Source organism: Heptranchias perlo, chromosome 13, assembly GCF_035084215.1.
Source record: "Heptranchias perlo isolate sHepPer1 chromosome 13, sHepPer1.hap1, whole genome shotgun sequence".
Taxonomy (NCBI): Eukaryota; Metazoa; Chordata; class Chondrichthyes; order Hexanchiformes; family Hexanchidae; genus Heptranchias; species Heptranchias perlo.
Genome location: NC_090337.1, coordinates 21025849 through 21052390, shown reverse-complemented (window position 1 = coordinate 21052390; position 26542 = coordinate 21025849). Strand labels below are relative to the sequence as shown.

General features: G+C 44.6%; 1 protein-coding gene across 1 annotated transcript in view; it reads left to right on the top strand.

Moving 5' to 3' along the window:
• Nucleotides 1-22068: 22068 nt before the first annotated feature.
• The window catches only part of LOC137331757 (multiple epidermal growth factor-like domains protein 6), a 273387-nt gene continuing 268913 nt past the window's right edge, over nucleotides 22069-26542 (top strand). Inside the window, exon 1 of the mRNA XM_067995739.1 lies at nucleotides 22069-22148. Within this exon, the coding sequence (XP_067851840.1) occupies nucleotides 22069-22148 (80 nt within the window). The remainder of the gene's footprint in view (nucleotides 22149-26542) is intronic.

Here is a 26542-nt window from a genome sequence, read left to right as displayed (position 1 = left end):
TTGCTGTGATGAGCTAGGAATTGAGTACAATTTATCTTCATCAAAAGTACTTGAGTTGTAATGAACACCTCCAAAAAATGATCATCGGTTGTCAACATCTGCCACCACTCAAATTCAAATCAGTAGTGAAATTCCGATCTGTCCATCATTCGACCACCATACATACTCTTCAAAATTAGAAATGATTTGGTACAACAGGTCATGCTGCCAACATTTGCTATGAGTAGAATAACTGGCTTAAGATGCACATATTGATAATCATTGGCCACGGCTTCCTGTTTGTGTGCTTGCCTCCCGTTCATTTTAGTGGATAGGAAAATCGTGGGCTGGCAAGAGCATAAGCAGAAGGCTTGGGCCCGGGCTTATTGACTTTAACATCACTCTGCGTTTTGGTTCCCTAAATAACTGATTTGTTTCTCTTTGGTTATTCTATCATACAGTGTGCAGTACTTAGAACTTACATTAGTTGAGTGTAGTGTTGCCATTTTGCTTTGTGCACTACAACAATACAAGAAACCTATAGCGCTAAGTGCTATTTTCAGCAATAAAAATGTAAAACTAAAGTGTTGTCTTTCTTCTCTAGTACCCATTTGAATGGGATTGTGTATTTTTCCTGCACTGTTATAATGCTTTGAATGTTTATGTGTGTAGATTTTGTATTCATTCATATCCTTCTCCATAAAATCATCAACATATAAACACTTACTTGACCCAAGCATAAAATCTCATTGTACCTAACTCCTTCCTGCTCATTCCCATTTTGCAAAACTCCTGTAGACTAAAACCCTTTACTATTCATTTGCAATCAAATGCATCCAAATGGATCAAACTCTCATTGATTCCTGTAATATGGAATTCCAGTGGACAAAACACTTCCCCAAATCCTAAATTTACTTTAATATGTATTAGTACACCAGTAATCAGTTTTAGGTTAGCAACTAGTTTCAGGGTTAGGACATTATTTTCATGTTGAATAAAGTTGGCTAAATCCAAATGCAAATTCTACTTTGCTTCCTGACTTTTCCCCCAGATATTTATATTTATGAACAATGTAATTGGATTTAACACAAACTGATTCTGTTCTTTGTTGTAAAGTTATGCTGTTTAAAGACTTGGGTGTTGTTTTGAACCTATCTTAATTATTCAATGGGCAAAAAACTTGAGAATAAACCATTAAAGAAAGAACTTGCTTTTGTATAGCGCCTTTCACATCCTCAGGATATCCCAAAGCACTTCACAGCCAGTGAATTACTTTTGAAGTGTAATCACTTGTTTTGTAGGCAAATGTGGCAGCCAATTTAGACGCACAAGATCCCACAAATAGCAATAAGATAAATGATAAACAAGGTCATCGGTTTTGCTGGTGTTGGTTAAAGGATAATTATGGCCAGCACAATTCTCCTGCTCTTCAAGTTTTGCTGTAGGATCCTCTACATCTACTTGAACAAACAGGACCTCAGTTTATCATCACCTCTGAAAGACGACACCTCTGACAATGCAGCAGTCCCTCAGTACTGCATTGAAGTGTTAGCCTAGTTTTAATAAATTAAGTCCTGGAGTGCGGCTTGAACCCGTAACCTTCTAACTCAGAGTCCAGAGTGCTTCTACTAAGCCAGTCTAACACTACAAAATTATAAATAAAATGTACTTTTGGTATAAAGAAAGAAAGACTTGCATTTATATAGTGTCTTTCACAATCTCAGGACATCCCAAAGCACTTTACAGCCAACTAAGTACTTTTGAAGTGTAGTCACTGTTGTAATGTTGGAAACGCGGCAGCCAATTTACACACAGCGAGGTCTCACAAACAGTAATGTGATAATGACCAAATAATCTGTTTTAGTAATGTTGGTTGAGGGACAAATATTGGCCAGGACATTGGGGAGAACTCCCCTGCTCTTCAAAATAGTACCATGGGATCTTTAATGTCTACCTGAGAGGGCCTAGGGGTCCTCGGTTTAACGTCTCATCTGAAAGGTGGATAAAATAAACAAGGAGCTACCTTGTGGCTAAAACCCACAACAGACCATGGAGAATTAGATGCAATAGGAAAAGGGAGGCCTAAAACATAATGGCCTAGAAATCTGATGGCACGCACCCGTTTTTCAGGCGCCGAGGCCTCCAATATGGTGGGCAGGAAGCGCAGACTCATTACGAGCTGGAAGTGTATTGCCGCCATATTGGTACAGGAAAAAAATAGGCGTCTAGGGCCCGCGCCTAAAACAGGCATTAAGTCCTCTGCATATGCAAATGAGGGAAATAAGCTGCTGCATTTCCCTAAATGACAACAGTGACTACATTTCAAAAGTAATTAATTGGCAGTGAAGCGTTTGGGACGTTCTGAGGTGCTATATAAATGCAAGTTCATTCTTTTTCTCTTTCATTTGCTAACCTTTTGGTTGTTGATCGTGGACTGGGATTTGAACAGGTCAAAAAGACTGTTTGGTTTAGCTCTGATGTCAAATAAATGGCTGTGTAGGACTGGAAAAGCATGGCTGCTCCAAGCTATCAACGCTGGGAGAACATATCAACTAGAAAGACTGGCCCTCAGCAATAGCTAATGATTAGGAGTCTACAAACTACGTGGGGTGCAGTTTGGGAACAACCAAGAGGCTACACTAACTCAAGAAGATGGCTTAATGTGCAAGTGAAGGGAGAGTAAGGGGGTGAATTTTTGCGGGAGTTCTACGGCTTGTCTGCCGTAATGTCGGTGGAAGAGCCGTGGAAATGTGGCATAATTGGAATTTAAACCGTTTTGCCAGGGTTTCTGTGACTCTTCCACCGAAGTTACTATGGATGAGCAGGAGAACTCCTGCGGAAATTCACCCCCTTGGAGGTTAGAGGTTCAAAGGGCAGCTCCTTGATGATTGCTATGACCAAGAATGATCAAAGACGAAGTTTGTAAAGGAAAGCTGATGTGGGTTGGGGAATACTAAAAATTATTATCTGTATTTTAGTTTTATTGGTTTATTTAACAAATGTAATTAGACCAATTAGATAAGAACAGTTTGTTAGTACAAAATTTGATAAAGTCTTAATTTATAAAATATTTCTGGGGGGTGAGCTATAAATTTGTCTTGGGCGGTTAAATGGGCGATAGCAAATTGGAAGCCCGTTTTGCGCTCCAATGCTATTAATTGTTGCTACTTTAACGTCCACCTCCTGTGGTGTGCAGTAGGACGTGGTTTATTCTGAATCCACAAGAGGGCGCTGCATCAATTGCCTGCCTTTATCACCATGATCAGTCCTTACAAAAGGTTGAAATGAAAATACTTTTCAGTCAGAGGACTTAATTGGGATAATTAACCTTTGTGCTATCTGCTTAAAAAACAAAGTTTTCTGCATTCTTTTTGTTTGAGTTACTGGAACTGTCTTTCGTAGATTAGAGCAGCCCCCACCCCCCCATACAGAAACATTTGAAAATCACTGGGCCTGATATTAGGAGGGAGGAGGGTTGGCAGCAGGGGGTCGACTGGGCGCGTGGGTAACGCGCCCAGTGAAATTGGGGTGCTCCGCACGCAATCGCAGCTTGATTGAAGGTACTTACTTGTGCTTCCGGGTTTCGCACTGGAAAGCTGCGCAGTGGGCGGACTGCGCAGTCGCATCATAGGCTGTCAGCTGGAGGAGCCCTATTTAAAGGGGCAGTCCTCCACTGACTGATGCTGCACAAAATAGGCAAAATTACAGCATGGAGCAGCCCGGGGGGAAGGCTGCTCCCAGGTTTAATGATGCCTCACTCCAGGTCCTACTGGATGGGGTGAGGAGGAGGGGGAGGACAGAGATCTTCTCCCCGGCGGACGGGAGGAAGTGGCCTGCCTCTGCCACCACGGAGGCCTGGCTCGAGGTGGCAGAGGAGGTCACCTGCACCACCAACATATCGCGCACCTGCATACAGTGCAGGAGGCACTTCAATGACCTAAGTAGGTCAGCCGAAGTGAATACACTTACTCATTCCCCTACACTCCGTCTGCCACATCACTGCCCCCACCCCACATCTCCTTCTGCACTGCCAACACTACTCTATCACATCACCCCTCACACCCACTCAAAGCTCATCCTCACCTTACCTGCACTTACTCACCTCGCCAGTACTCATTCCACCACTACCACTCAACCCAATCCTCATACAATCTCATGGCTCTGTCTCATACTCACTCTCTCATGCATCTCTTTCACAGTCAGCCTCACCCAACCTGCCACTATCTGTGCTGCAGCCACAGAGCATGCATCACATAGGTGTAGTAGGAAGCGTAAGGCAAACGTGTCGTGAGCATGAAGGGGATGCACAAGGGTGTTTGAGGGTTTGTCATGGTTTTTACTTATATTTGATTTCTGATCAACTCACATTACATATTATATTGTCACCACTACTGCCACGTCTTGGCCATTCTTGTCTGGTTTGTGCAATAATGCCCTTTCCTGAAGATCACTATGAAGACCCACAACTGATGCCACCCATTGTGTCACTGCAGAGTGGGTGTAGGTGTATTTGCAGGGCTTTATTGTGCAGACGACTGAGAGACGCCGGCGATGTCCCCGGTTGCACCCTGGAAGGATGCGGAGGAGAAGTTGTTGAGGGCAGTGGTGAGTTTGACAGCGACAGGTAAGATGATGGTGCTCGGGACAGCCGGGAGCAGCTCGGCATGAAGGAGGCTGCAAATGTCCACGACTACATGTTGAGTGACTCTGAGCCTCCATATGCACTGCTGCTCAGAGAGGTCCAGGAAGCTGAGCCTTGTTCTGTAGACCCTGTGGCGAGGGTAGTGCCTTCTGTGACGCATCTCTCTCTGCGGTTGCCCTCCCTCCTGCTGTGCAGGTGGATGTGTCACAGCACTGTGTTGTGGAGCTCCACGTGTCGGAGATGGACGGCGAGGAGGTCATGACTGCAGCTACAGCGGCCCCCAGCTGGAAGATGTACGTTTGAGGGGGTCCGCAAGATGGTTAAATGTGTCTGGACACTGGGGTAAGTGTGCAAGTTTGTGAATTTTATTGTTAGGAGGAGGGTGGTGGAGGCCAAACTTTGTCCAAAGTGACAGAGTGGCCTCCTGCAATGAGTGAGGGTCTCCCCCCCTCTTTACCTGTCAAATGGACCTTTGGACCTGCCACAGGCTGATGGCTGCAACACGTCCATTTCAACTGGGAGTGTTTCCCCCAGTACGGGAAACAGTCTCAGTTGAGATGAAAATCCCACCCCTCCTAAGATATCATGTCAATCAGGTTTGCTAACAAACTGAAGTATCAAAATAATTACCTTAAGTGGCATCCCGCCGGCTTTAATTGCGGGGGCTGCGCGCGCATGTAAGTGCGTCACTGGGGAACCCAGAAGTGGGCGGGTTAGAGCCGGGCTCTGGACCCGCCCCGGGAATCCCTGATTTTCGGAGCCCCCCCGCCACGAACCCGCCAGCTCGGGGATCTGAAAATCGAGCCAACTGTGTTCGAGACTGAGTGCCTAGCTTTCAAAACACATTTCTATCTTCTGTCAAACATCTCCAGAAAATTTCATTTACTATTTGGAACACCCAAATATGATGCTATGATCAAAGTGCTGGTGAAATATTTTAAATCTTTCTTGGGACGTGGGTGGCGGTGGCAGTCAACGCTCATCTCTAATTGCCCTTGAGAAGATGGTGGGCTGCCTGCTTGAATCACCGCAGTCCGTGTGGTGAAGGAGCTCCCAACAATGTAGGGAGTTCCAGGATTTTGACCCAGCGACGATGATATGTCCAAATTAAGATGGTGTGTGACTTGGAGGAAAACTTGGAAGTGATAGTGTTCCTGTGCACTTGCTGCCCTTGTCCTTCTGAGTGATGGAGGTTGAGGATGTGAGAGGTGCTGCCGAAGAAGCCTTGGTGAGTTGCTGCAGTGCATCCTGTAGATAGTACATAGTGTAGCCACGGTACGCAGATGTTGGAGGGGGAGGATGCTTAGGCTAGTGGGTGAAGTGCCGATTAAGTGGGTTGCTTTGTCCTGGATGGTGTGAAGCTTTTTGAGTGCTGTTGCAGCTGCACCCATCCCAGGCAAATGGAGAGTATTCCATCACACTCCTGGCTTGTGCCTTGTAGGTGGTGGAAATGGTTTGGGGAATCAGGAGCTGAGCCTCTTGTCATGGAATACCCAGCCTCTGACCTGCTCTAGTAGCCACTCGTACCTGCGGAGATCCCCCAAGGATCTATCCTTTGGCCCCTCCTGTTCCTCATCCACGCGCTGCCCCTTGGAGACATCAACTACAGACATGGGGTCAGCTTCCACATGACTGCTGATGACACCCAGAGATGGTGGAGCTTATTGTGTGGCACAAAAGGTTTTATAAAATCCAAGTAGCTACCTTTCACGACCAAACTAGTAACCTCCTCAAAAAATTCAACAAGGTTAGTGAGACATTACCTCCTTTTGCAGAGGATATCTAATGATTGCTTTTAGCAACTTGCCGATAACTGAAGTCAAACTAATGGGCCTATAATTTCCCAGATCTGATTTGTTGCCCTTTTTGAATATTGGCACATCAGCCTCTCTCCAACCCATGAGAACATTCCTTGACTCGAGAAAGCTGTTAAATAAACAAGGGGGAACACTGGGAACAGCTCCTATATCTTGGAGCCCCCTTGGGTGAATGCTGTCAGGACCAGTAGCCCAATCTGTTTTGAGACCTCTTATTCTTTCCAAGATTATATCTACATCCACTTTAAAACTTACAACCTTAGTGTCAACTATACATTGCATTAATGGTAACTAAGCATTATCAAATGGAGTGAAGACTGATGCAAAGTAGTCATTTAACATCTCTGATGCCATATCCTGAATGACCTCTGACTCCTACTTATTACTTTTGTCACCTTGAAGCTTGACTTCTCCAATGCCTCCCTCGAGCTCTTCCCATGCAAACTCCACTTCATCCAAACCTTTGCGTTCTATTCCATCCCACTCACCTATCACGCCTATCCTTGCTGGCCTCCAGTGGCTCTTTGTATTTATTACAAATTCTGCCATGGGCTCACCACATCCTACCTCTGCAACTTCTCCAGTTCTATCGCCAAATTTACACCTCAGCTCCTCCGTTGCTGGTTTATTATATGTCCCCATTCCTTCCACACCACTATCAGTGACCAAGCCTTCAGTCATTATGATCCTGCATTCTGGAATTTGACTTCTTAAACCCCTCTATCTTGCCACATCTCTACCCACCTAGACTCCTCAAAACCTGTCCCTTTGACCATGCTTTCAGCCACGGCTCCTATGTCTTCTCCTTCCTCGTTGCTCAGTTTTCTTTTCGCTCCCTTCTGTTTTTAAAGCATTTGAGAGGTTTTGCACATTAAAGGTGGTACACAAGTGCACATTGTTATTGCAGCTTCTACATTCTACAAATGATGATAACAGTTATTCTAATTCTCCTTTTTCTTCCCATTCTGTCCTTGACATTTGCCCAACAACATTCATTCAGCATTGGCACTCTGGGATCCTTCGCATTAGCTTATTCATCATAAATTTCTCTCCATAACACAAAATGGCACACTAATATAACCAGTATTACTTTGTTTGACTAAAAACATGCTCTTTTAAAGTGTACCACAGCGTGATGAACTAGAGCTGGATGACCTGGTAGTGGACAGTATTATTGTATCACATGATTCCTTTATTTATTAATCACTGTTGGGGGCTCTATTGTAAGGGAAGGAATGTGACAGGTGAGATTGATTTCAAAGGGAGTGTTTTATGAACACACAATAACTAACTCTTAAGTGTAAAACTAGACATCAGTACAAGTACGCCAGGAGACTGGAATGGGACTTGGCGGACTGCACAGACCAGAGGAAGGCAGATCCAGAATAGATTGTCTGTTTTAGAAGAAAATGATTTCCTTTTGACTGTAACTTAATTACATCCTTTGTAAAAAAAACACTTCTGCTGTTCCTTTTAAATTGTGTTTTTAGAATGTGATTGTTACTTTTCACAGAGTGTCTCACAATCAGGATCCTTTTTAGAGGGGGAATCAGAGCTCCTTTAAAAAAAAACAGCTGCAAAGAATTATCACTAACTTTATATTTATTTAGGTTTCTTTTTATAATTTTGTTTGAACAGTAAGTGCTAATGACATCACGGCGGAAACTGGTTGAGAGAAGTTAGTGAGCTAAGTAAACACGAGTAGATATTCAACATGACATTGTCCTGGGGTTTGTGGTGGGTTTTTAGTGCTAAGTTGAGCTCAGTACAAAATTGTGTTTTGAGTGTGTAACGTGGGATACCCTGATTAGGGTCTGACACTCCAGCTGGTCTGGTAACATTTAAGTGTGGATTGTTGAATGGGACTATATTTTTCTAGTGATGTCAATCCCACCTTTTTTCCCTCTATCTCTTTCTCCTCATATGATGGCAACTTTGTTCGAGCCAGTTGGGGTCTGGATGACTTGGTGTGTGCATGTAACATTTATGCAAATAAATCTGCACAATTTCCGGAGGTTTTTTTTGCAAAGGTGCCATCGTATGATATTAAACCATAGGTTAGCTTAAAAAAACTCAGGGAACATAGGTAAAAGAGAAAACTGAACATTGTACATATAAAATATCAGTACACTTTTCAGGGTCTAATAGTCCAACTGCTCTAGCCACAGATGAAGGAAGAATATCCTGATTAGGGTCGATCAGTGCAGTTCCTCTGGTAACAGTAGGATGTGGAATGCCTTGATTAGGGCCTAACAATTTCTGGTAACAGCTGACTGTGTTATCGGACATTTCTGAGGGAAGGTAATTTGTGGGAATGGCTTCTCTGCTAAACTTTGACTGGAAAATGGAACAGAGAGGTGGCTTCTGGAAAAGAAAATGAGAATTTAAATCTATCTTTTACTTCAGCTAGGGGATGACTTCAAGATCTGAAACCTGACTCCTGTTCTTCCTGGGTCCACCAACCAAAATTGAAAGCATCCTGGGCTGCTTTACCTGCGATCCCTTTAAGGACCATTGGTTCGGCTGCTGGATGCCTGGTACAATTTGGCGGAGCATTGGACAACCGTCGTAGGACCCCGATTTGCATATTTAAGCAGCCTCCTATTATTTTTAGGAGGGCGGGCTGCTCATCCCTTTATAGGTCCACATGAAAGTGGCATCAGGTGGGCCTTGGGCATCAGTGGGGCAGCTGAAGTGCCCCCTCCCCTGATTTTCAATTGCTGGCTGCCCATTTTTCAGGCGAGGCTCCAAAGTATAAGTGTGTGGTATACGTGAGATTCTTATAAAAGTGCAAAACTAGGAAATGAGAGTTGAGGGTTTCATGTTATGCTAGGAGAACAGTAGTACAGTAATTTCCTTTCTGGAGATATATAATGTCAGACGATGTAATATTATGAAAAGGTTTAATTTACATGTGCATCTTATGTTCAGTTGATGACGTTCCTACTTAAGAAACCTCATGGCATACCTACTGTAGCTAAATTTATTCCACCACTTTGAAGAAAATATGGGAACAGTAAGGTTAAACTCTATGTAGGCATGTCTAAACAGGTCAGACATTACGTTATTGTTATATTAACAAGCTCCATGGGGATTAGCAAATTGCTGGAATGTAATGAGCACAAATGTAACTTCTAATGTTAATTTACTTCACATTTACCAAAGTAGAGCTTGATAGAACAGGTCAGAAAGGGTGCATTGCTAAAAGAATCATGCCCAGCATGGTGTGCCTGAATGGATGGCAAGACCATTCTAGCTGAGATCAGTCAACTTTGCGGTGACCAGGGATCAAATCTGAGCCATTTCTGTTCTGTGTCTCAGTACACAGCACTTGGTTCATTTACCCATTGAGCCATTGGAGGGGTCACCCACAGCTTTTTTTCTGATCTATCCTGCCCCTCCTCCCTATCTATTTTACCTAGTTGAACTTTCTCATTGTTGTCCATCCGGTTCTTTGAGTTGAACATGGGAACCTATAAATTATGAGCCAAGTCCCTAACAACACCAACCTTTGACAGATTACAGCACCAATGCTATGAACTTAGCAACTATGCCACCATGGGGACAAAGCAGGAAAACAGGGCTGTATAAAATCCCCCCCAAGAGGGACCTAACTTCAGCACAGGAAGGAAGGGCCAATGGCCTCCTCCTGTGCTAAAAATTCTATTTCTCTGTCATACAGGGCAACACAAAGAGTTTCAGACTTGCGACAAAGAGCATCTACTGTAATATCAATTTAGAACAAAAAACAGCAGGATGTGGTAAAGACAAAATACACATCAGGACAGAGATAGTGTTACGTTGACATCTGGCACAGTCAACACAATGCGTTTATATCAGCACCTCTCCTTAGTTATGTTGCCCTCTGATCTTGATGGGTTATTTTTCAGTTATCCACTGCTCTAGGTAGAGGTGGCAAGTTTTGAAACTGTATGATATATGATCATAATAGACAGAGTACTTCACCTGCCCCCATCAGAATGGTCATGTGCCAAAAGCAAATGTGCGTTAGCAGATTGTAATGCCGATTTTGACAGTAGAAAATGCAAGAGGCCGACAGCATGTCCAACATTCTGGGTGAAAGCTGGAAGTTGCTAATTACTGCAAAGCAAATCAGTGTTTATTTGTATCTCTCATGGGAGGATCCTGTTTGCTGTAGGAGGGAAAAGAGGAGAGAAAGAGACACTTTCATCTTCATCCCCTCTGGTTTTCAATCTTTATGAGTTTTTGTTAAACATGACTCTTGATTAATTAAAATACTTTAAAGCAGGAAAAATTGTTGCGGCCCAAAGAAATTGCCAAAGTCTAATCGCATATTTCCTACAATGTATGATGGAAAGGTGGAGTCAAATGTTAAGAATCTGCAGGCATCCCGCTGGACTCCCACCATAACACACAAGGGAGCCGATTGTGCCAGGGATTTTCTGAGCAGTCTTGTAAGGGGCAGAACCTCTGCCCTCCCCAAGTAACACCAAGTGGGCAGCCCCAGGAGCGGGGACTCCATCAGCTGGGAGTACTGCTTCCTTGGCTCAGTCGGGACACCATGCAAATTAGGTGTGCTATGTCTTAGTCTTGGTTGAATACTTTCAGCAGCATTGATGTTAGCTCGGGGACTAGGACTTCACGAGATTCCACAGGGAACCCGTCAGGCTCTGTGCCCCAGACTGGCCATCCTCGGGTGACAACTGAAGGAGAAGGAGGTGGTTCACCAAAGCTGACACAGCCCCCAAAAAGCTGACAACTTAAGAATGGCCATGACATGTGAAAACAAGTAGTTACACGGGCTTTGTTACTTAAGTGGTAGTCGTACACAACATTCCTTCACTTGTGTTGAAGGAAAGTAAAACATGGGAGCCTGAAGGAGAAATCCAAATGTCGAAGGCAGAAAATTGGTGATGCATCGATAGGAGAGTCTGAGGACATCCTCCATCAGTAATTGTTCACACTATCTGTGTCATGATCTGCATTCTGCTTCATTTTAAGCATTTTTATACTTCACAAATAATAGCTTAACCTAAAAATGGAAAAAACAAACTGGTATTTTGATTTTCAACAGAGCAAACAAGTCATCACTTTCCCAACAGTAATTCTCCCACATCCTATCCCCTCCCCCACTTCCACCTCAGTTCACTAAGTCACTTTACCCCTGCTGGATGCATAGAGACACTGGTCCCGATTTTAAACAGGGAGACGGGAACAGAGTGTGCAAGGGCGGTAGTGGGCGACGAGCCCGCAACTTTGTGCGATGTGGAGGCCTGGCCTCATTTCCATAATGCTTCAGGGTTTCTCGGCTGATTCACGCGTCTGCAGGTGTGCTGCCCATACACATGACGCAACTTCCACTCTGAGTCCCAGCCACTATCTAAAGCCTCAGTCGATCTCTTCAAGTGAGGATGCATTCAGTCAGGGATAACATTACCTCAAGTCAGAAGGATTGTTCAAAATCGGTAATATGGCCGCAAAGAGAGGGAAGGTGGCCCCCAGGTTCTCTGATGCTTCCCTTGAGGTCCTGCTGGGTGCAGTAAGGGCCAGGAGGGATGTGCTGTTCTCCACAAGTGGGAAGAAGAAACCTGCTGCTACAACAAAGAAGTTCTGGATTGAGGTGACTGAGGAAGTAAGCAGCAGAAGCGTCATGCCAAGGACCTGGATTCAGTGCAGGAAATGTTTCAAAGACCTGACTAGGTCAGGACAGATCAGTATAGGTCCTTCTTTACTGATCTCCTGCAAAGCACCTCCATTCATAGGAACATAGGAACAGGAGTAGGCCATTCAGCCCCTCGTGCCTGCTCCGCCATTTGATAAGATCATGGCTGATCTGTGATCTAACTCCATATACCTGCCTTTGGCCCATATCCCTTAATACCTTTGGTTGCCAAAAAGCTATCTATCTCAGATTTAAATTTAGCAATTGAGCTAGTATCACTCACTCTTGTCTCTCCTACACCATTCACACCACTCCTCACCCCCGCATCACTTTCCCCACCACCAATCACAATGGTACACTGCACCATCTCCCATCCTCACACATGCTCACCTCCTGCTTCCTCATTTCACTGCTGCCAAAAACACCATCCCCATCTCATCTCCTCCAAGCTGCTCGACCCGCACCTCCTCTCACCAAACCTCCTCAATTTCCACTGTAGCCACTTTCCACAAACACATGACATCTCCACTCCTATAACATCAGCCTGATCCTCCCTTTTACTTTATGCACTACAGGCAGAAGAAGCACGCATTGTTGCTAGCCACTCATAATGCTATCCTGCCTCTTTTCCAGGAGAAGAGAGTGCAGAATATCAGAGAGAGGCCCAGGACCGGCGGAGCACTACCAGAGTTCGTGGAGGAGGAGGTCCATGAAATAAGCGGCACCTGTAATACCCTGTTGATCTGCAACTCTTAGTTTTATTTTATTTTGTTTTAATGTTTTCACCTCCTAACACTTGGTTTTCACATTTGTTTCTGTGCAGCATCAGGTACTATTTGAGGGTGATGGTATCAAGGAATGAGTGCCAGGCACATTGAGTAAACACAGTTTGAAAAGAAACTAACAATTGTTAACAAATTTCATAAATTTTCAGTAGCGAAGAAATGGATTTAAACTTTCTGCACTGTTTACTGATAAATGTGAATAATTTTAATAGGCGGCAGTGTTGTAGTACATGGAGCCCTACTCTACTGTGCCTTGGAGAAGGAGGATGCTGGTTTGCCCATAAAGTTCACCTCAAATTGATCACGGTTGTGCCATCATAGGAAGTAATCAAGTAGGAGCAAGATGTTTTCTCAGGGAAATTGTAAAATCAGAAGAAATATCTGTACAGATCCTAATGTGTATAATACAATGATGACCCCTGTTTATTACAGTCCCTTCAATGCAGCAAAGACCGTCCATCACTGCAGTTAATGCTGTACTTCACCACTATTAGAACATGGGATAATAATAAAATACATTCTGATAGGGTAGTGAGCACTTGTAAAACCATGTTAGCATTCCTAAAACCTAACCTTAATCAGATCTCTGTCTCCTACTCTAGTGTACAGCATGCTGGATCACCCACTTTAACCTCATTTTCAGCTGTTACTATGTACCTTACTAAGCTCTATACCCTTTTCCAATGTTGAACCTGCTGGATCATTAATTCTGGCCCACATTTGGCTGTCACCTCAAGATTTCCTACTTTATTTCCTTTCTTTCTCTTTTAAGCTCTTCCATTCTTCCCTCCCCCCACAGTGTAATATCAATTTCTGAGTGGGAGACTGTATTAGACCCAGCTGTCTATTTCCAAGTAGACCTGCATGAGTGCGTATTTATTTTTCCTTTGATTATCTCCTTCTCTCCTTTGTTCAGAAGCAGCTAACGCCTGCACTGTGTTTTCCTCAATCCATCCAGCTGAAATCAGGCACTCACTGGGGTTGCAGTGGGATTTTCGAAGGAGGAGCACATGACTATTCGTGCGAGTTGAGAATAGCAATTCTTCTCCGGAGCGCTGTTCTTAAAAGGCACAGTTGTCACCTACTAGGTTTCACTTCTAGAGTATATATTGTAACTAAAGAAAAATTGCCACCCAATAATAATCTTTTAAAGTGAAGATCCGGAAGCATGCTCTATTTTTAAATCTACTTTCACTGTCCATCCCTTGTTTCTGACTGATTTGCAGGAATCTGTGAAGAGATCCATATACACAAACCATGTACTTTCTGGTGTTGATTCTTACTTAGAAACGTAGGTGTGAGCATTGCAATCTACCAGTCTGGGATTCCTGTCAGCTCTCGTATTACTCAGCTCCCTATCCTGTAATCCTGCCTATCAAACCTGCACTGGAAATATATTTGCATTTGTTTAACGTTCTGCCTTGAATTTTGGCAAAGCAACAGAAAGGAATACTTTAATGTCTTTAACATTATGGTATATTTTGTGGAATTGGAAAGGCCCCCCTGTAGAACGGATTGATTACCACCAGCCTCTCTCCATGAATTCTAATGCTACACAATGCCAAAATGGATTTCTTTTCAGTGTTCGGGGTAAAGCTAAAGAATATGATCTCCTCCAATGGCCCTGTGAGAAACACAAACCGTTTTTAAATAAGAATTGGGACCAGAACGTGCTTGGTTTGTGTACATGAGTCACTGCTGTTCTCTCTTCACCTCACAGATTTCTGTAAATTAGAGTCAGGAATCAGAAGTAAACACCAGGACAGAGCAGTGTGCTTCCTGATTTTTGTCTTCACTCGTGTATATATGTGAATTGAGAGGGCATAAAGTTGGGCATTGTGCTGCTGGGGTCAGTTACATTGAGGGAAGGGGGTACTCTGTTGTATTGTAGTCAGAATATTTTACATGCATTTATATTTAGAAATCAGACTTGAAAGTGGGTGAGAATTATTTTTGTGAAAATGTGTTTTTTGAAGCTGATTTGTCCTCTTGACTTTTACTGGTTTAAATGCTGCCCATTGTGGTGCCCATAAGATATTACAATGTCAATCCTTTCCATTTTCAAAATTAAAACTATATTGAGCTAGAGTGTAATTTTATAAACATATGTTTCCATAGAGTCTACTAGGCTGTCTGTCAATCATGGTTAAAAACTGGTGGAGAAATGCACTTTTAAAGGGGAAGGGAGCCCAGCAGTAAGTACTTACTCTTAGAACAGTTCTAAGAGGTTAAACAAAATGATTATTTTTAAGTAATCACTTTTACAGTGCTCCTCCATGGAATCCTCTATCACCAGGTAAAGAGTGGAGCAGATGCACTAAAGCAACATAAATCAGTGAGATCCCTTTACAGCGCATTCTCTCTTTCCAAACTTAAGAACATAGGAATGTATTGGACCGGAAAAGACCATTGCAGTTCATCTGGCAGTTCCCCAGATTTGAAAAATACTCTCTCTTCTACCCTTCAATCATTTATTTTGCCACAAAAGTATCCATACATTCACCACCCTCTGTGTGAAATACTTAAACCGAAACTGTCTGTCCACTTTCCCTCTTATAATCTTGAGCCCATGTCCATTATGACCTCGTCACTCTTTTGCTGAGATGGGCACACTGTTCTTTCCTCCAATTTCTGAGAATATTTCCTAATGCATTTCAAATGCTTAGTAGAGTCTGGATAGAAAAGATATTTGGTGATCTAAAGGGAGCGATCCTATTGATGCCAATACTAAGACACATATATATGGTCCTATTATCCGATATCATCGGAGTATGTTCACTCCGTTGATGGCTGAATAAAATGAGCACCTGTCGGAAGGTGCTACATCGATTGTCTTATTTTAAGGATAGTTTTCTAAAATTAGTAATAATGACTAATAACCTTGATAATTGTTCTTGAAAACACCAATGGATAAGGTATACAGTGTGAAGATCTAGCAGAGCTAGGACAGCATGGAGATTATGGAATGGGAGATGCAATGGAAGCACCTTGGGATGTTTTACTACATTAAAGGCTACATATTAATTCAAATTGCTGTTGTTGTTGTTGGAATGGCAAGACCTGGCAGAAGGAGAATAGCAAGGGAAAAACTGACAAACTGAGAGCAACATGGAGATATGGGGGTAAACTTTAACTTCCAGCCAGGAAGGGAGCAGTGGGGGGGAAAGATTTCCGATTGCGAAACCTGGAAGGTAAGTGGGCAGGCTGGCTGGCTTTCAGCAGTGAAAGAAGCTGCACATCAGAGAGGCGGGTGGGAGGGAGTGAGAGATCATCGGGCTTGGAAAAAATTGGAGTGGGGGGGGGGGAATGTGGGGGGATGTGGACGACATCGGGGGGGGGGGGGGGGGTCAGCCAGCATTGTGGATCAGGGGGACGGTCAGACAGCATCGTGGGTCGGAGGGAGAGTCAGATAGCATCGTGGATGGGGGGCTCAGCCAGCATCGTGGATCGGGGGGAGAGTCAGATAGCATCGTGGATGGGGGGCTCAGCCAGCATCGTGGATCGGGTGGACAGTCAGATAGCATCGTGGATGGGGGGCTCAGCCAGCATCGTGGATCGGGTGGAGAGTCAGATAGCATCATGGATGGGGGGCTCAGCCAGCATCGTGGATCGGGGGGAGAGTCAGATAGCATCGTGGATGGGGGGCTCAGCCAGCATCGTGGATCGGGGGGAGAGTCAGATAGCATCGTGGATGGGGGGCTCAGCCAGCATCGTGGATCGGGGGGAGAGTCAGATAGCATCGTGGATGGGGGGCTCAGCCAGCATCGTGGATCGGGTGGACAGTCAGATAGCATCGTGGATGGGGGGCTCAGCCAGCATCGTGGATCGGGTGGAGAGTCAGATAGCATCATGGATGGGGGGCCCAGCCAGCCTCGTGGATCGGGGGGAGAGTCAGATAGCATCGTGGATGGGGGGCTCAGCCAGCATCGTGGATCGGGAGGAGAGTCAGATAGCATTGTGGATGGGGGGCTCAGCCAGCATCGTGGATCGGGAGGGAGAGTCAGATAGCATTGTGGATGGGGGCTCAGCCAGCATCAAGGATCGGGGGGGATTAGCCACCATCCTAGATTGGGGGAGTCAGCCAGCATCGGGGGGGGGGGAGTGGGGGTGTCTATCATCGGGGGGTGGGGGTGGTCAGCCGATTGTGAGGGTCCTCTCGGCCAGGTGAGCTTGTTGGGCCTGGATGAAGTACTTCTGCTCCTCCGGGCCCACAAGCAGTGCAATAAAGGCACTCACCTTATGGATCTGGCCCTTCCTGCCTGCTTTCACCTGATGTGATTCGGAGGCAATGGTTAAATGGTAAGGTTAATTTGTTTTAATTTTACAATATACAAAATATTAAGTACCTCAAGCATTTCATTGAGGTACATTGCTTTTTTAATTATTGGCCCGCCAGCTTTAAGTGGGGGCGAGACTTCCTGGTGTCTACTCTCCACAGGCTTACAAATCTGCCAGGGTTAAGCTCAGAAGTGGGCGTGTTGGAGCCGGGATGCGGTCCCGCTCCAAAGACTTAGCATTTCCCATCCGCCCCCAACCCATCCGTTCTTAGGGGTTAAAATTTACCCCATGATGTGGAACAGGATCCCAGGAAGACTGGCATCAGATGAGTTGAGAAAAAGATGGTGAAGAATTGCATCAAATACAGGAAATTCATAGTTTCTCAAATAAACCAAGAGATTTTTGGATTAAATAAGAGATAATGACTTATATAGCTAACTATTCATTATATAACTGCTACTTACATAACTGTCGTTTATAGGACCATCTTGTACGAATTACATATAAATTAAACTGTTAGTGCACTTTTTAATCTATTCTACACCTCAAAGATTACAACTATGTAATTTCTGTTGTAATGCAAAATATGAAAGATTTAAGTAAGAAGTGTGGATGGTATTATAATGCAATCCTTCGCTACTGAAGGCTTTATTTGCAGCTACCTATGTAATTAGGTTTACATAATTCTAATAAGAACATAAGAAATAGGAGCAGGAGTAGGCTAATCGGCCCCTCGAGCCTGCTCCGCCATTCAATAAGATCATGGCTGATCTGATCCTAACCTCAAATCTAAATTCATGTCCAATTTCCTGCCCGCTCCCCGTAACCCCTAATGAGGTTTCTGTTCTATTTGTTCAATGTGTTGGGTCATGATTTCTTTTATGTAGGCTCTGATAATATTCTGAAACCCGATTTTTTAAAATTGAAAGTGGATACAACAGGGGAGAAATTCAACTCGTGCCAGTTTCCGGCACAAAATAGGCAGCGCCGGTCGGAGACTTAGGGGTTACGTCGGCTTACATGCTGAGCCAGCCTTCAGGTACGTCTGGAATGGGGAAGGCAAAGTGGAGAGGGCGAGGCACAAGCTTGCTCTTCCTGGTTCTTTAAGGACCGCTGGTTACATCGCTGAAAACACAAGATAACTGAACGGAGCAGGCGTGACGCAAACTTTGCCCATTCGCTAATCAATTGGATTGCGGTCCTTCAACCAGCGTTAGGACCCCGATTTGCATATGCAGGGCACCTAAGGCCCGTTTCAGATGGGCACACTCCCCAAAATGGATTTTGGGGAGGGAATCTGCGATTGGATCCGACTGCTCTATGCGGACATCCGTAGTGCAGTCCTAATCAATAGGTGGGAGTCAGAGAGCTTTCTGATCAGATCTGGAGTCAGACAGGGCTGTCCTCTCTCCGCGGCCTTGTTCGTATGTTGTATCGAGCCGTTTGCCGTGTCCATCAGGAAGGACGCAGGTATCAGGGAGGTGATGATCCCATGCAGCGGAGGCGCTCAGGTTAAGGCCTCCCTGTACATGGACGACGTCACCGTTTTCTGCTCCGACCAGCAGTCGGTCCACACACTGATGGGCATCTGCGACCATTTTGAGCTGGCCTCAGGGGCCAGAGTGAACCAAAGTAAGAGCGAGGCAATGTTCTTTGGCAAGTGGGAGACCCGATCTTTTGTCCCCTTCACCATCAGGTCTGACTACCTGAAGGTGCTGGGGATCTGGTTCGAGGGGCTCCTGACCTGCACAAAGAACTGGGAGGAGCGGATCGCCAAGGCCAAACAGAAGCTTGGTATGTGGTGGGGCAATCCCTTTCCATAACCGGCAGGAACCTGGTAATAAGGTATGAGGTATTTGCGATGTTGCTCTATGTGGCAAGGGTCTGGCCCATTCCACACAACTCCGCCGTCACAATCACCCGAACTATCTTCCACTTTATCTGGAGGTCCAAAGAAGAACATATCTGCAGGGCCACCATGTACAAGACCCCAGACAAAGTGGGGAAGAGCATCCCCAATGCTGCCTTGATCCTGATGATTGTAAACAATTTTACACCAAGTTATAGTCCAGCAATTTTATTTTAAATTCACAAGCTTTCGGAGGCTTTCTCCTTCCTCAGGTGAACGATGTGGAAATGAAATCCTCGAAATGAAATCGCATTTATAATTCACAGAACAATGCTTGGTGATTACAGACAGTTTTCACCAAGCATTGTTCTGTGAATTATAAATGCGATTTCATTTCGAGGATTTCATTTCCACATCGTTCACCTGAGGAAGGAGAAAGCCTCCGAAAGCTTGTGAATTTAAAATAAAATTGCTGGACTATAACTTGGTGTTGTAAAATTGTTTACATTTGTCAACCCCAGTCCATCACCGGCATCTCCACATCATTGATCCTGATGGCCACTTTTGTGTGTGGCTATCTCAGGATATGTGTAGAGCCCCAGTACGCAAATGCCAAGTGTCACTACATGCTGGGTTGTTACCTATCCAACACACTGAGAAGGCTGGGTCTAGCCACACTGGCCGAGGAGGCGCAGGACATCCCATCCAGCTGGACCGTCCCCCCCACCTGTCCCAGGTGGAGAGGTTCCTGAGGAGGAACCCCTTCGACCACAAGGCTGTCAGACAGTGGTCGACACAAAACGTTCTCACAGTCCTGCAAGGAATGCAGAGGGTGGACTTGATCGGTTTCTTCCCAAACCAGATGGTCGATGCCATTTGGCAGAACATCTCATCGCTGGAACTGACCAACAGGCACCAGAATGTAGCCTGGATGGTGGTGAGAAGGGCCCTCCCAGTGTGGTCCTTCCAACACGCACGGAACCTCAGCGCCATCGCGAGCTGCCCTCGAGGCTGTGGTGGGGAGGAGAACGTCTTCCACCTCCTGATGGGCTGCCCCTGTGCACAGAAGGTGTGGAGAGAGATGGGTTGGTATCTGTCCCGGTTCACACCAAACAGTTTGGTAACACAGGACACTGTGCTCTACAGGTTGTTCCCCAGGATGCACACCGAGACAGATGTCACCTGCAGCTGGAAGACCATCAACTCGGTGAAGGAGGCCCTTTGGTCCGCCCGAAACGTGCTGGTCTTCCAGCTGAAGGAGCTGTCCATGACCAAGTGTTGCCGACTGGCACTCTCTAAGGTCCAGGAGTACGTGCTGCGGGGCGCACTGAGACGAGATGCGATCTACGGCTCTATGGGGAAAGGCCACCATTTGAGCCCACCCGCCATTGTATACCGAGGGGCAGGAATCAGGGAAAAACCCCCTCGGGCAGAATGTAAAATGGTAAATGAATGTAACACAATGTACTGTATCTGTAACCTGTAATGACTGTAAGGCAATGAGGCACCCAAGAGTGCTATGAACTGTATGTACAATGTATGGTATTGATTGTACCGGGACCCTTGAATTGTACTGCATGTCCATTCCAAATTGTATGACCTGTATTGTATTGTTCGAAGCATGACTTTGAATTGCATTGTATGTACCTTTACAAATTTTATGAATAAAGTATATTTTGAAATATAAAAAATAGGATGGATCTCACCCAGTGATCTTTCTCTTCTACCTGTGGAGGGGAATAATCTTTCTCCTTCTCTAACACAGCTGAAATCGGGAGGTCGCTGCATTCTGCTGCCCAACTGGAAGATTTTTCTGATCGATAGTCTACACGCTTTTGCATGAAATTTACGAGCCATTTTTTTTTTAAAAAGTCAGTATCACAGAAAGGAATGAGCGCGGAACAGGTGACCGCTTCTTAAGACTACCTTTCCCCATCCGCATAGTCGATACAATTCGAACAAGATGCACATGGAAAATACAGCAAACATTGCAGTCACCAGCTTGATTTGAAAGTACTTAAGGGCACTGGGAATAGTGTCATTTAGTGCAGTGAAATAAGCACAGGTACGGAGATGCGTCCCATTCATGTTTAGCAAGCCAAGCAATAACACGATGACTGCATGCAGATTAGATGTTGTAAATTAATGAGCTAAACGAATCGACACAGCCGGAAAGATCCCGCCGTGTGTGTGCAGTAACCATGACTCCGGAGGGTCACATGCTAGGGGAGGGAGGCAGGCTGCTTGCGGAAGTGTGGTTTTGGTGTTTGAGGTTTGAAAGAGCCGGTGAGTGAGTGATCAGAGTAGGTCCTACAAGCCCGGGACTCGACACTCAGTACCAAGGAATCAACAGCAAGGGAGAGACAAGGGAATTACAAGGAGAGCATTGGAGAAAGGGGGGAAACCCCTAAAGAGCCAGAGAAAGATTGAAAGGGGAGGGGGGGAAAGAAAAAAATAAAGTCGTGGGGGAGAAAAGCATTGCAAAAAAAATAACATTCTAAGAACAAGTCTTGCCCGTTATCAGAGAACCAGAGAACATCACAATCAAATGCAGATTGGGGCTGGAACGAGTTGCGGTCTAACGGTGTGAACTAATTGAGACCAACTTGTGATCCTCTTAGACTGAAGGGCTCGGGAGCAGGGACCACACCGAGCAGACCAGGATCACACCGAGCAGACCAGGATCACACCGGGCAGACCAGGATCACACCGGGCAGACCAGGACCACCAGGGCCACACCGAGCAGACCAGGATCACACCGGGCAGACCAGGATCACACCGGGCAGACCAGGACCGCATCGGGCAGACCAGGACCACACCGAGCAGACCAGGATCACACCGGGCAGACCAGGACCACACCGGGCAGACCAGGACCACACCAGGACCTCACCGGGCAGACCAGGACCACACCAGGACCTCACCGGGCAGACCAGGACCACACCAGGACCTCACCGGGCAGACCAGGGCCACACCGAGCAGACCAGGACCACACCGGGCAGACCAGGACCGAGATCGGCGGCCCTTAAAGTACCCATTTCCGAACCCTTACAGAGGGAGGCTGGCACAGAGCAGGGATGGATTTAAAAGTTGTTCTCATCTGCCTCCACTTCTTCGCAATTAGACAGGCGATTTCGATGGAACTTCAACCTGACATGTAAGTGTGATTTAGCACGGTAAACTCTCTATCTTTCTATTTCTTATCGCGATCTTCACGTTGCAATTTACAACAAACAACATAATAGATCCTGTTAGTTGCAATTACCCATTTGGTGTTTTGAAAATCTTTAAATTCTTTTAAGGTGATGGCAGAAACGCATTTTAAGGCATCATTAGATGTGTATTGCAAGTTTGGCAATGCTGAGATGTGATCACTCCACGCTGGGAGAATCAGCCCGAGAGTCAGGGGGTGTCCTGCAAACAGGTCACCCCCTGCAAACAGGTCAGGGCACCGCGGAACCCCCCAAAAACGGCCAGCTCCTGACTTCTGATCAGCGACATTCTCGCCTTTTCCTTCTTACAAAGTATTTTCTGTAACAAGACGGTGGAGTTTGAGCTGAAATTTTCCATCACCCTCTGCTACCTCTTGATTTTTGGACATAGCCTCTTAACTAATTTCCTCAGCCAGTCTGCTTCCAGGGACCGATGGGTCAATGCGGGGGGTTGTTTCTTTTTTTTGGCTCCCTTGCCCTTCTCCTTCCGTTTATTTGTTTGCAAGTTAAGTGTTCTTGACTGTAGGCTACGATCAGTACAAGGGGACGGGGAGACAGCCCAATTGGGAATAACGCACCGAAGATTTCTGTTGTATGCAACAGGACAAAGCAGGCAAATGTCTTCCAGCCAGTGTTGCACAGAATAGGAACTGTCTTGGATTGGATTTGGCAATAATTGGCAACGTACCAGGAATTTTCTTCTTTCAGGATTGTATTTAGTAAGAAAGCAAACGATGGAAACTTTCGATTTGCATATTTATTTGGTTGTTCTAGTTTACCGCAGTAGACTTGCAATTTATCTCATTTTAATCAAGAAAAGACAATGCTTTATGATGGGTGATGCATTATTTTCCCAGAGCTCTCGGGAAAAAGGGGGTTTCAGGATTCACTTATTAGTTTATAATACTGCTAAATATGGTCATTTTCGGCGACCCTGCCTCCCCTTTCTGAAAGTTGTCTTTTTATGTTAAAATTCAAAATCAGAATATTATGTAAAACAAAAAATAAATGCTGAAATAGTGTGAATCTGTCTCCAGAGGTCAGTGTGAACCACGGGTGGGAGCTGCGCGTTACGAGTTTGGAGCAGATTGTATCACAGTCAGCACCAGCACGGACGCTGGGAAGCGCTGGGGAAGCCTGTAAGATATCCTTTCTTCTGGATGAGCTATTTTCAGCTGAAAAGATGGGACCTCCATCACCTTTCATAATAATTCTAAGTCTTTTTTGCACTAAAAATGATCTTTGCAATGTAAATAACATAGTAAAATAGGAATTTATTGTTGAAAAAATAATCATAAAATTATAATTGAAGAACTTTGAATTAGGAGGAGCAGATTATAACTGTGTTATACGAAATTGACGGGAATTGGCAGGAAATGACCAGCTGGTCCATCAAGCCTGCCCCACGTCATGATTGCCGGACCATTATGGCTCAACATTTCTTCCGACCCCTGACCTCCCCCACCCACCTCACACCCACCTCACACCCATCACAATGTGATCTATTGGAATGTTAGGGTAGCTACACTACCTATTAATGTGCGAGCCATGAATTCTGGGACTACATTGGACACTAGATCACAAGACAATTATGAATGACAAAGGCCATTCGGATCATTTGATTCATCCAATTGTTTCTTGAATGATTCCAGGGTGTATGCCTCCACTACGCTATCAGGAAGTTTATTCCACATATTGATTACTCTTTGTGTGAAGAAGAATTTCCTGTTATCAGTCTTAAAATTACTCTTCTCTAGTTTGAACCTATGTCCCTTTAATCTACTTCTGCAGTTTAATTTAAAGTAATATTCCAGGTTAACTTTCTCTATGCCCTGAACAATCTTATCCGTCTCTATAAGATCACCTCTCTGACCCCTCCTTCCCAGGCGGTGTAGGTCAACATCCTATTGGATTTGTTGATTGTTGCTCTGCATTGGTTGGACATGTTAAGTGTCCAGCCGACTAAGATGCCAAGGTTTCTTTCAGCTTCCTCCGAAGCTGTTTCAATGCCATTCGTGCATTAAATGTCTTCTGTCACTGTTCTGCCCACTTACATATCTTGTCCAACTCATTCTGTAGATTCTGAACTGCCTTATTTGATTCCACTGCTCCTCCTAGTTTAGTATAATCTGCCAATGTGTCTGTCAACTTTGTGTTGAGTTTCTAAATCCATGTAAATTGGAAACAGTGCTCCCAGTATTGAGCCCGCGCACCTTTAGTGTAAGGGTGGAGTGGTAATAGTGCGAATCCACTGATTTGACTCTTCGACGCCCGCATCCCATAAACAAATAATAAAAAAAGAAGGAACCAGGAAGCCCTGGATGGTGTCATCTCACAAGCTTCAGTTTGACACTGCATGGAACACAACTCCAGTTCCTTTGAGCCTGCTGAGTGATTTTTAAATCTACCTGGAGTTAATTGTTTAGATATTTACTGTGAATTGATTGGGAAAGACAATTGTAAGAGAAAATGAAGCAATTTTTTTATTATTAGATTGTGCAGGATTGTATTTTCCTTGCGTAATTGAGGTAGAAAAATGAATACATTTGTTCCCCTCACATATTGCACTTGCATAATTCGGTCAGTCAATTTTTCCATGTAATTTGGGGTAGCAGCTCTTTATTGTCGGTCTTTTAAGGATGTTTGCTTTTATAGCAAATAGAAAAAAATAATAAAACTTAAGACAATATTAAACTAATTTGCACTTTTCCTTCTATACCAAATATTTCTTCAACAATACTTATTGAAGCAGAATCTTTTAGTAACACTAAGTGTTCAAATTCAAGGTTTTATTCAGAGCCTTCTTGAAAACTTGAATAATTGTAGTCTTTCCAGAACTTGCTGGAATAATGAATGTTTCTGAGTTCTGGGTATAAACAAAAGTGCAGCTGATCATAAACATTGAGAAGACATTACAGTTTCTCCTTATTTATTCTATCAAAACCCTTCATGATTTTGAACACCTCTATCAAATCTCCTCTTAACCTTTTCCGATGTAAGGAGAACAATCCCAGCATCTCTAATCCCTCCACATAATTAAAGTCCCTTAATAAATAAATGAAGCTCTTTCATACCTTCTGTAGTCATGTAATAGACTGCTATGGTCTATTGGTCCTTGCCATGTTTTATGCTATCCAAGTGACCTCTTTAAAATATATGTTATTAAAAGAGTTGCTACTGAGATTCTGCCAACATTTGTATTTGACAAAAGGCGACAACCAAATATAGAATTGATCTCAAAGCTACGGTTAGCTGTTATGGCTCTAGGATATCTGTGCCGCTTATACTGTAATAACATGTAAAATGTCTGGCAATGCCTTTGAAGCCCACAGTATGCTTTCAATACAATAATACAGACATTGGGTATCTTTTAAATTATGCAGTGGCTTGTTGATAGTGACAGCACAAACTTAGTTATGGATTGTTTACATGATGTGGAGATGCCGGTGATGGACTGGGGTGGACAAATGTAAGGAATCTTACAACACCAGGTTATAGTCCAACAAATTTATTTTAAAATCACAAGCTTTCGGAGATTATCTCCTTCGTCAGATGACCCCTTCTTTTGGATTTCATCTGACGAAGGAGATAATCCTTACATGGATTGTTTAGTCATGGATTGTTATAGGGCAGTTTGCTAAAGATTTTTATAATGCTCACTGCTGTAGATGATCTCCATGATCAGTGTTATAACAGCACTGTGTTAATTGATTGTTTCTGTGCACAATGCTGTAACTATTTTAACTTTAGAGAAGGGTGAGGGCTGACCTAATAGAGGTCTTTAAAATTATGAAGGGGTTTGATAGGGAGAAACAGGCATGATTTTTACTTGAAGCCAGGAAGACAGGTAGATTCTTGTATGGGAAACCTGGAAGTGAAGTGAGTGCGTTGCAATCTGCGATCATAACTCAATTGAAGTCAATTAATTTTGCTTCCAGGTTGCCCGGAATTGACAGGCTGGCTGGTTGTCGGGCGGGAAGGCCAGGGATCAGAGAGGAGGGAAGGAGGGAGAGATTGTGGGCCATTGGGAATGTTGGGGGAGGGAGTCTGATGCTGGGAGGACATCTGGGGGGAGTCATGGAGAAGATTGCGGGCTGGGAGGTGATCGGAGGTCGGGAGGGGTCAGAGGTCAGGAGGAATTGGAGGTGGTGGGGGGGTGTTCACCCATCGGGGAAGGTGAACCAATTGCAGGGGCCTGATCATGGTAGGTGAGCTTGTTGGGTGTGGATGAAACACTCCTGTTCCTCCAGGCCCACAAGCAGTGCAGTAAAAGCACTTGCCTCCTTTCACCTGGCAAGATTCACGAGCCCCAGAAAAGCCATCTTGGAGACGTTACATT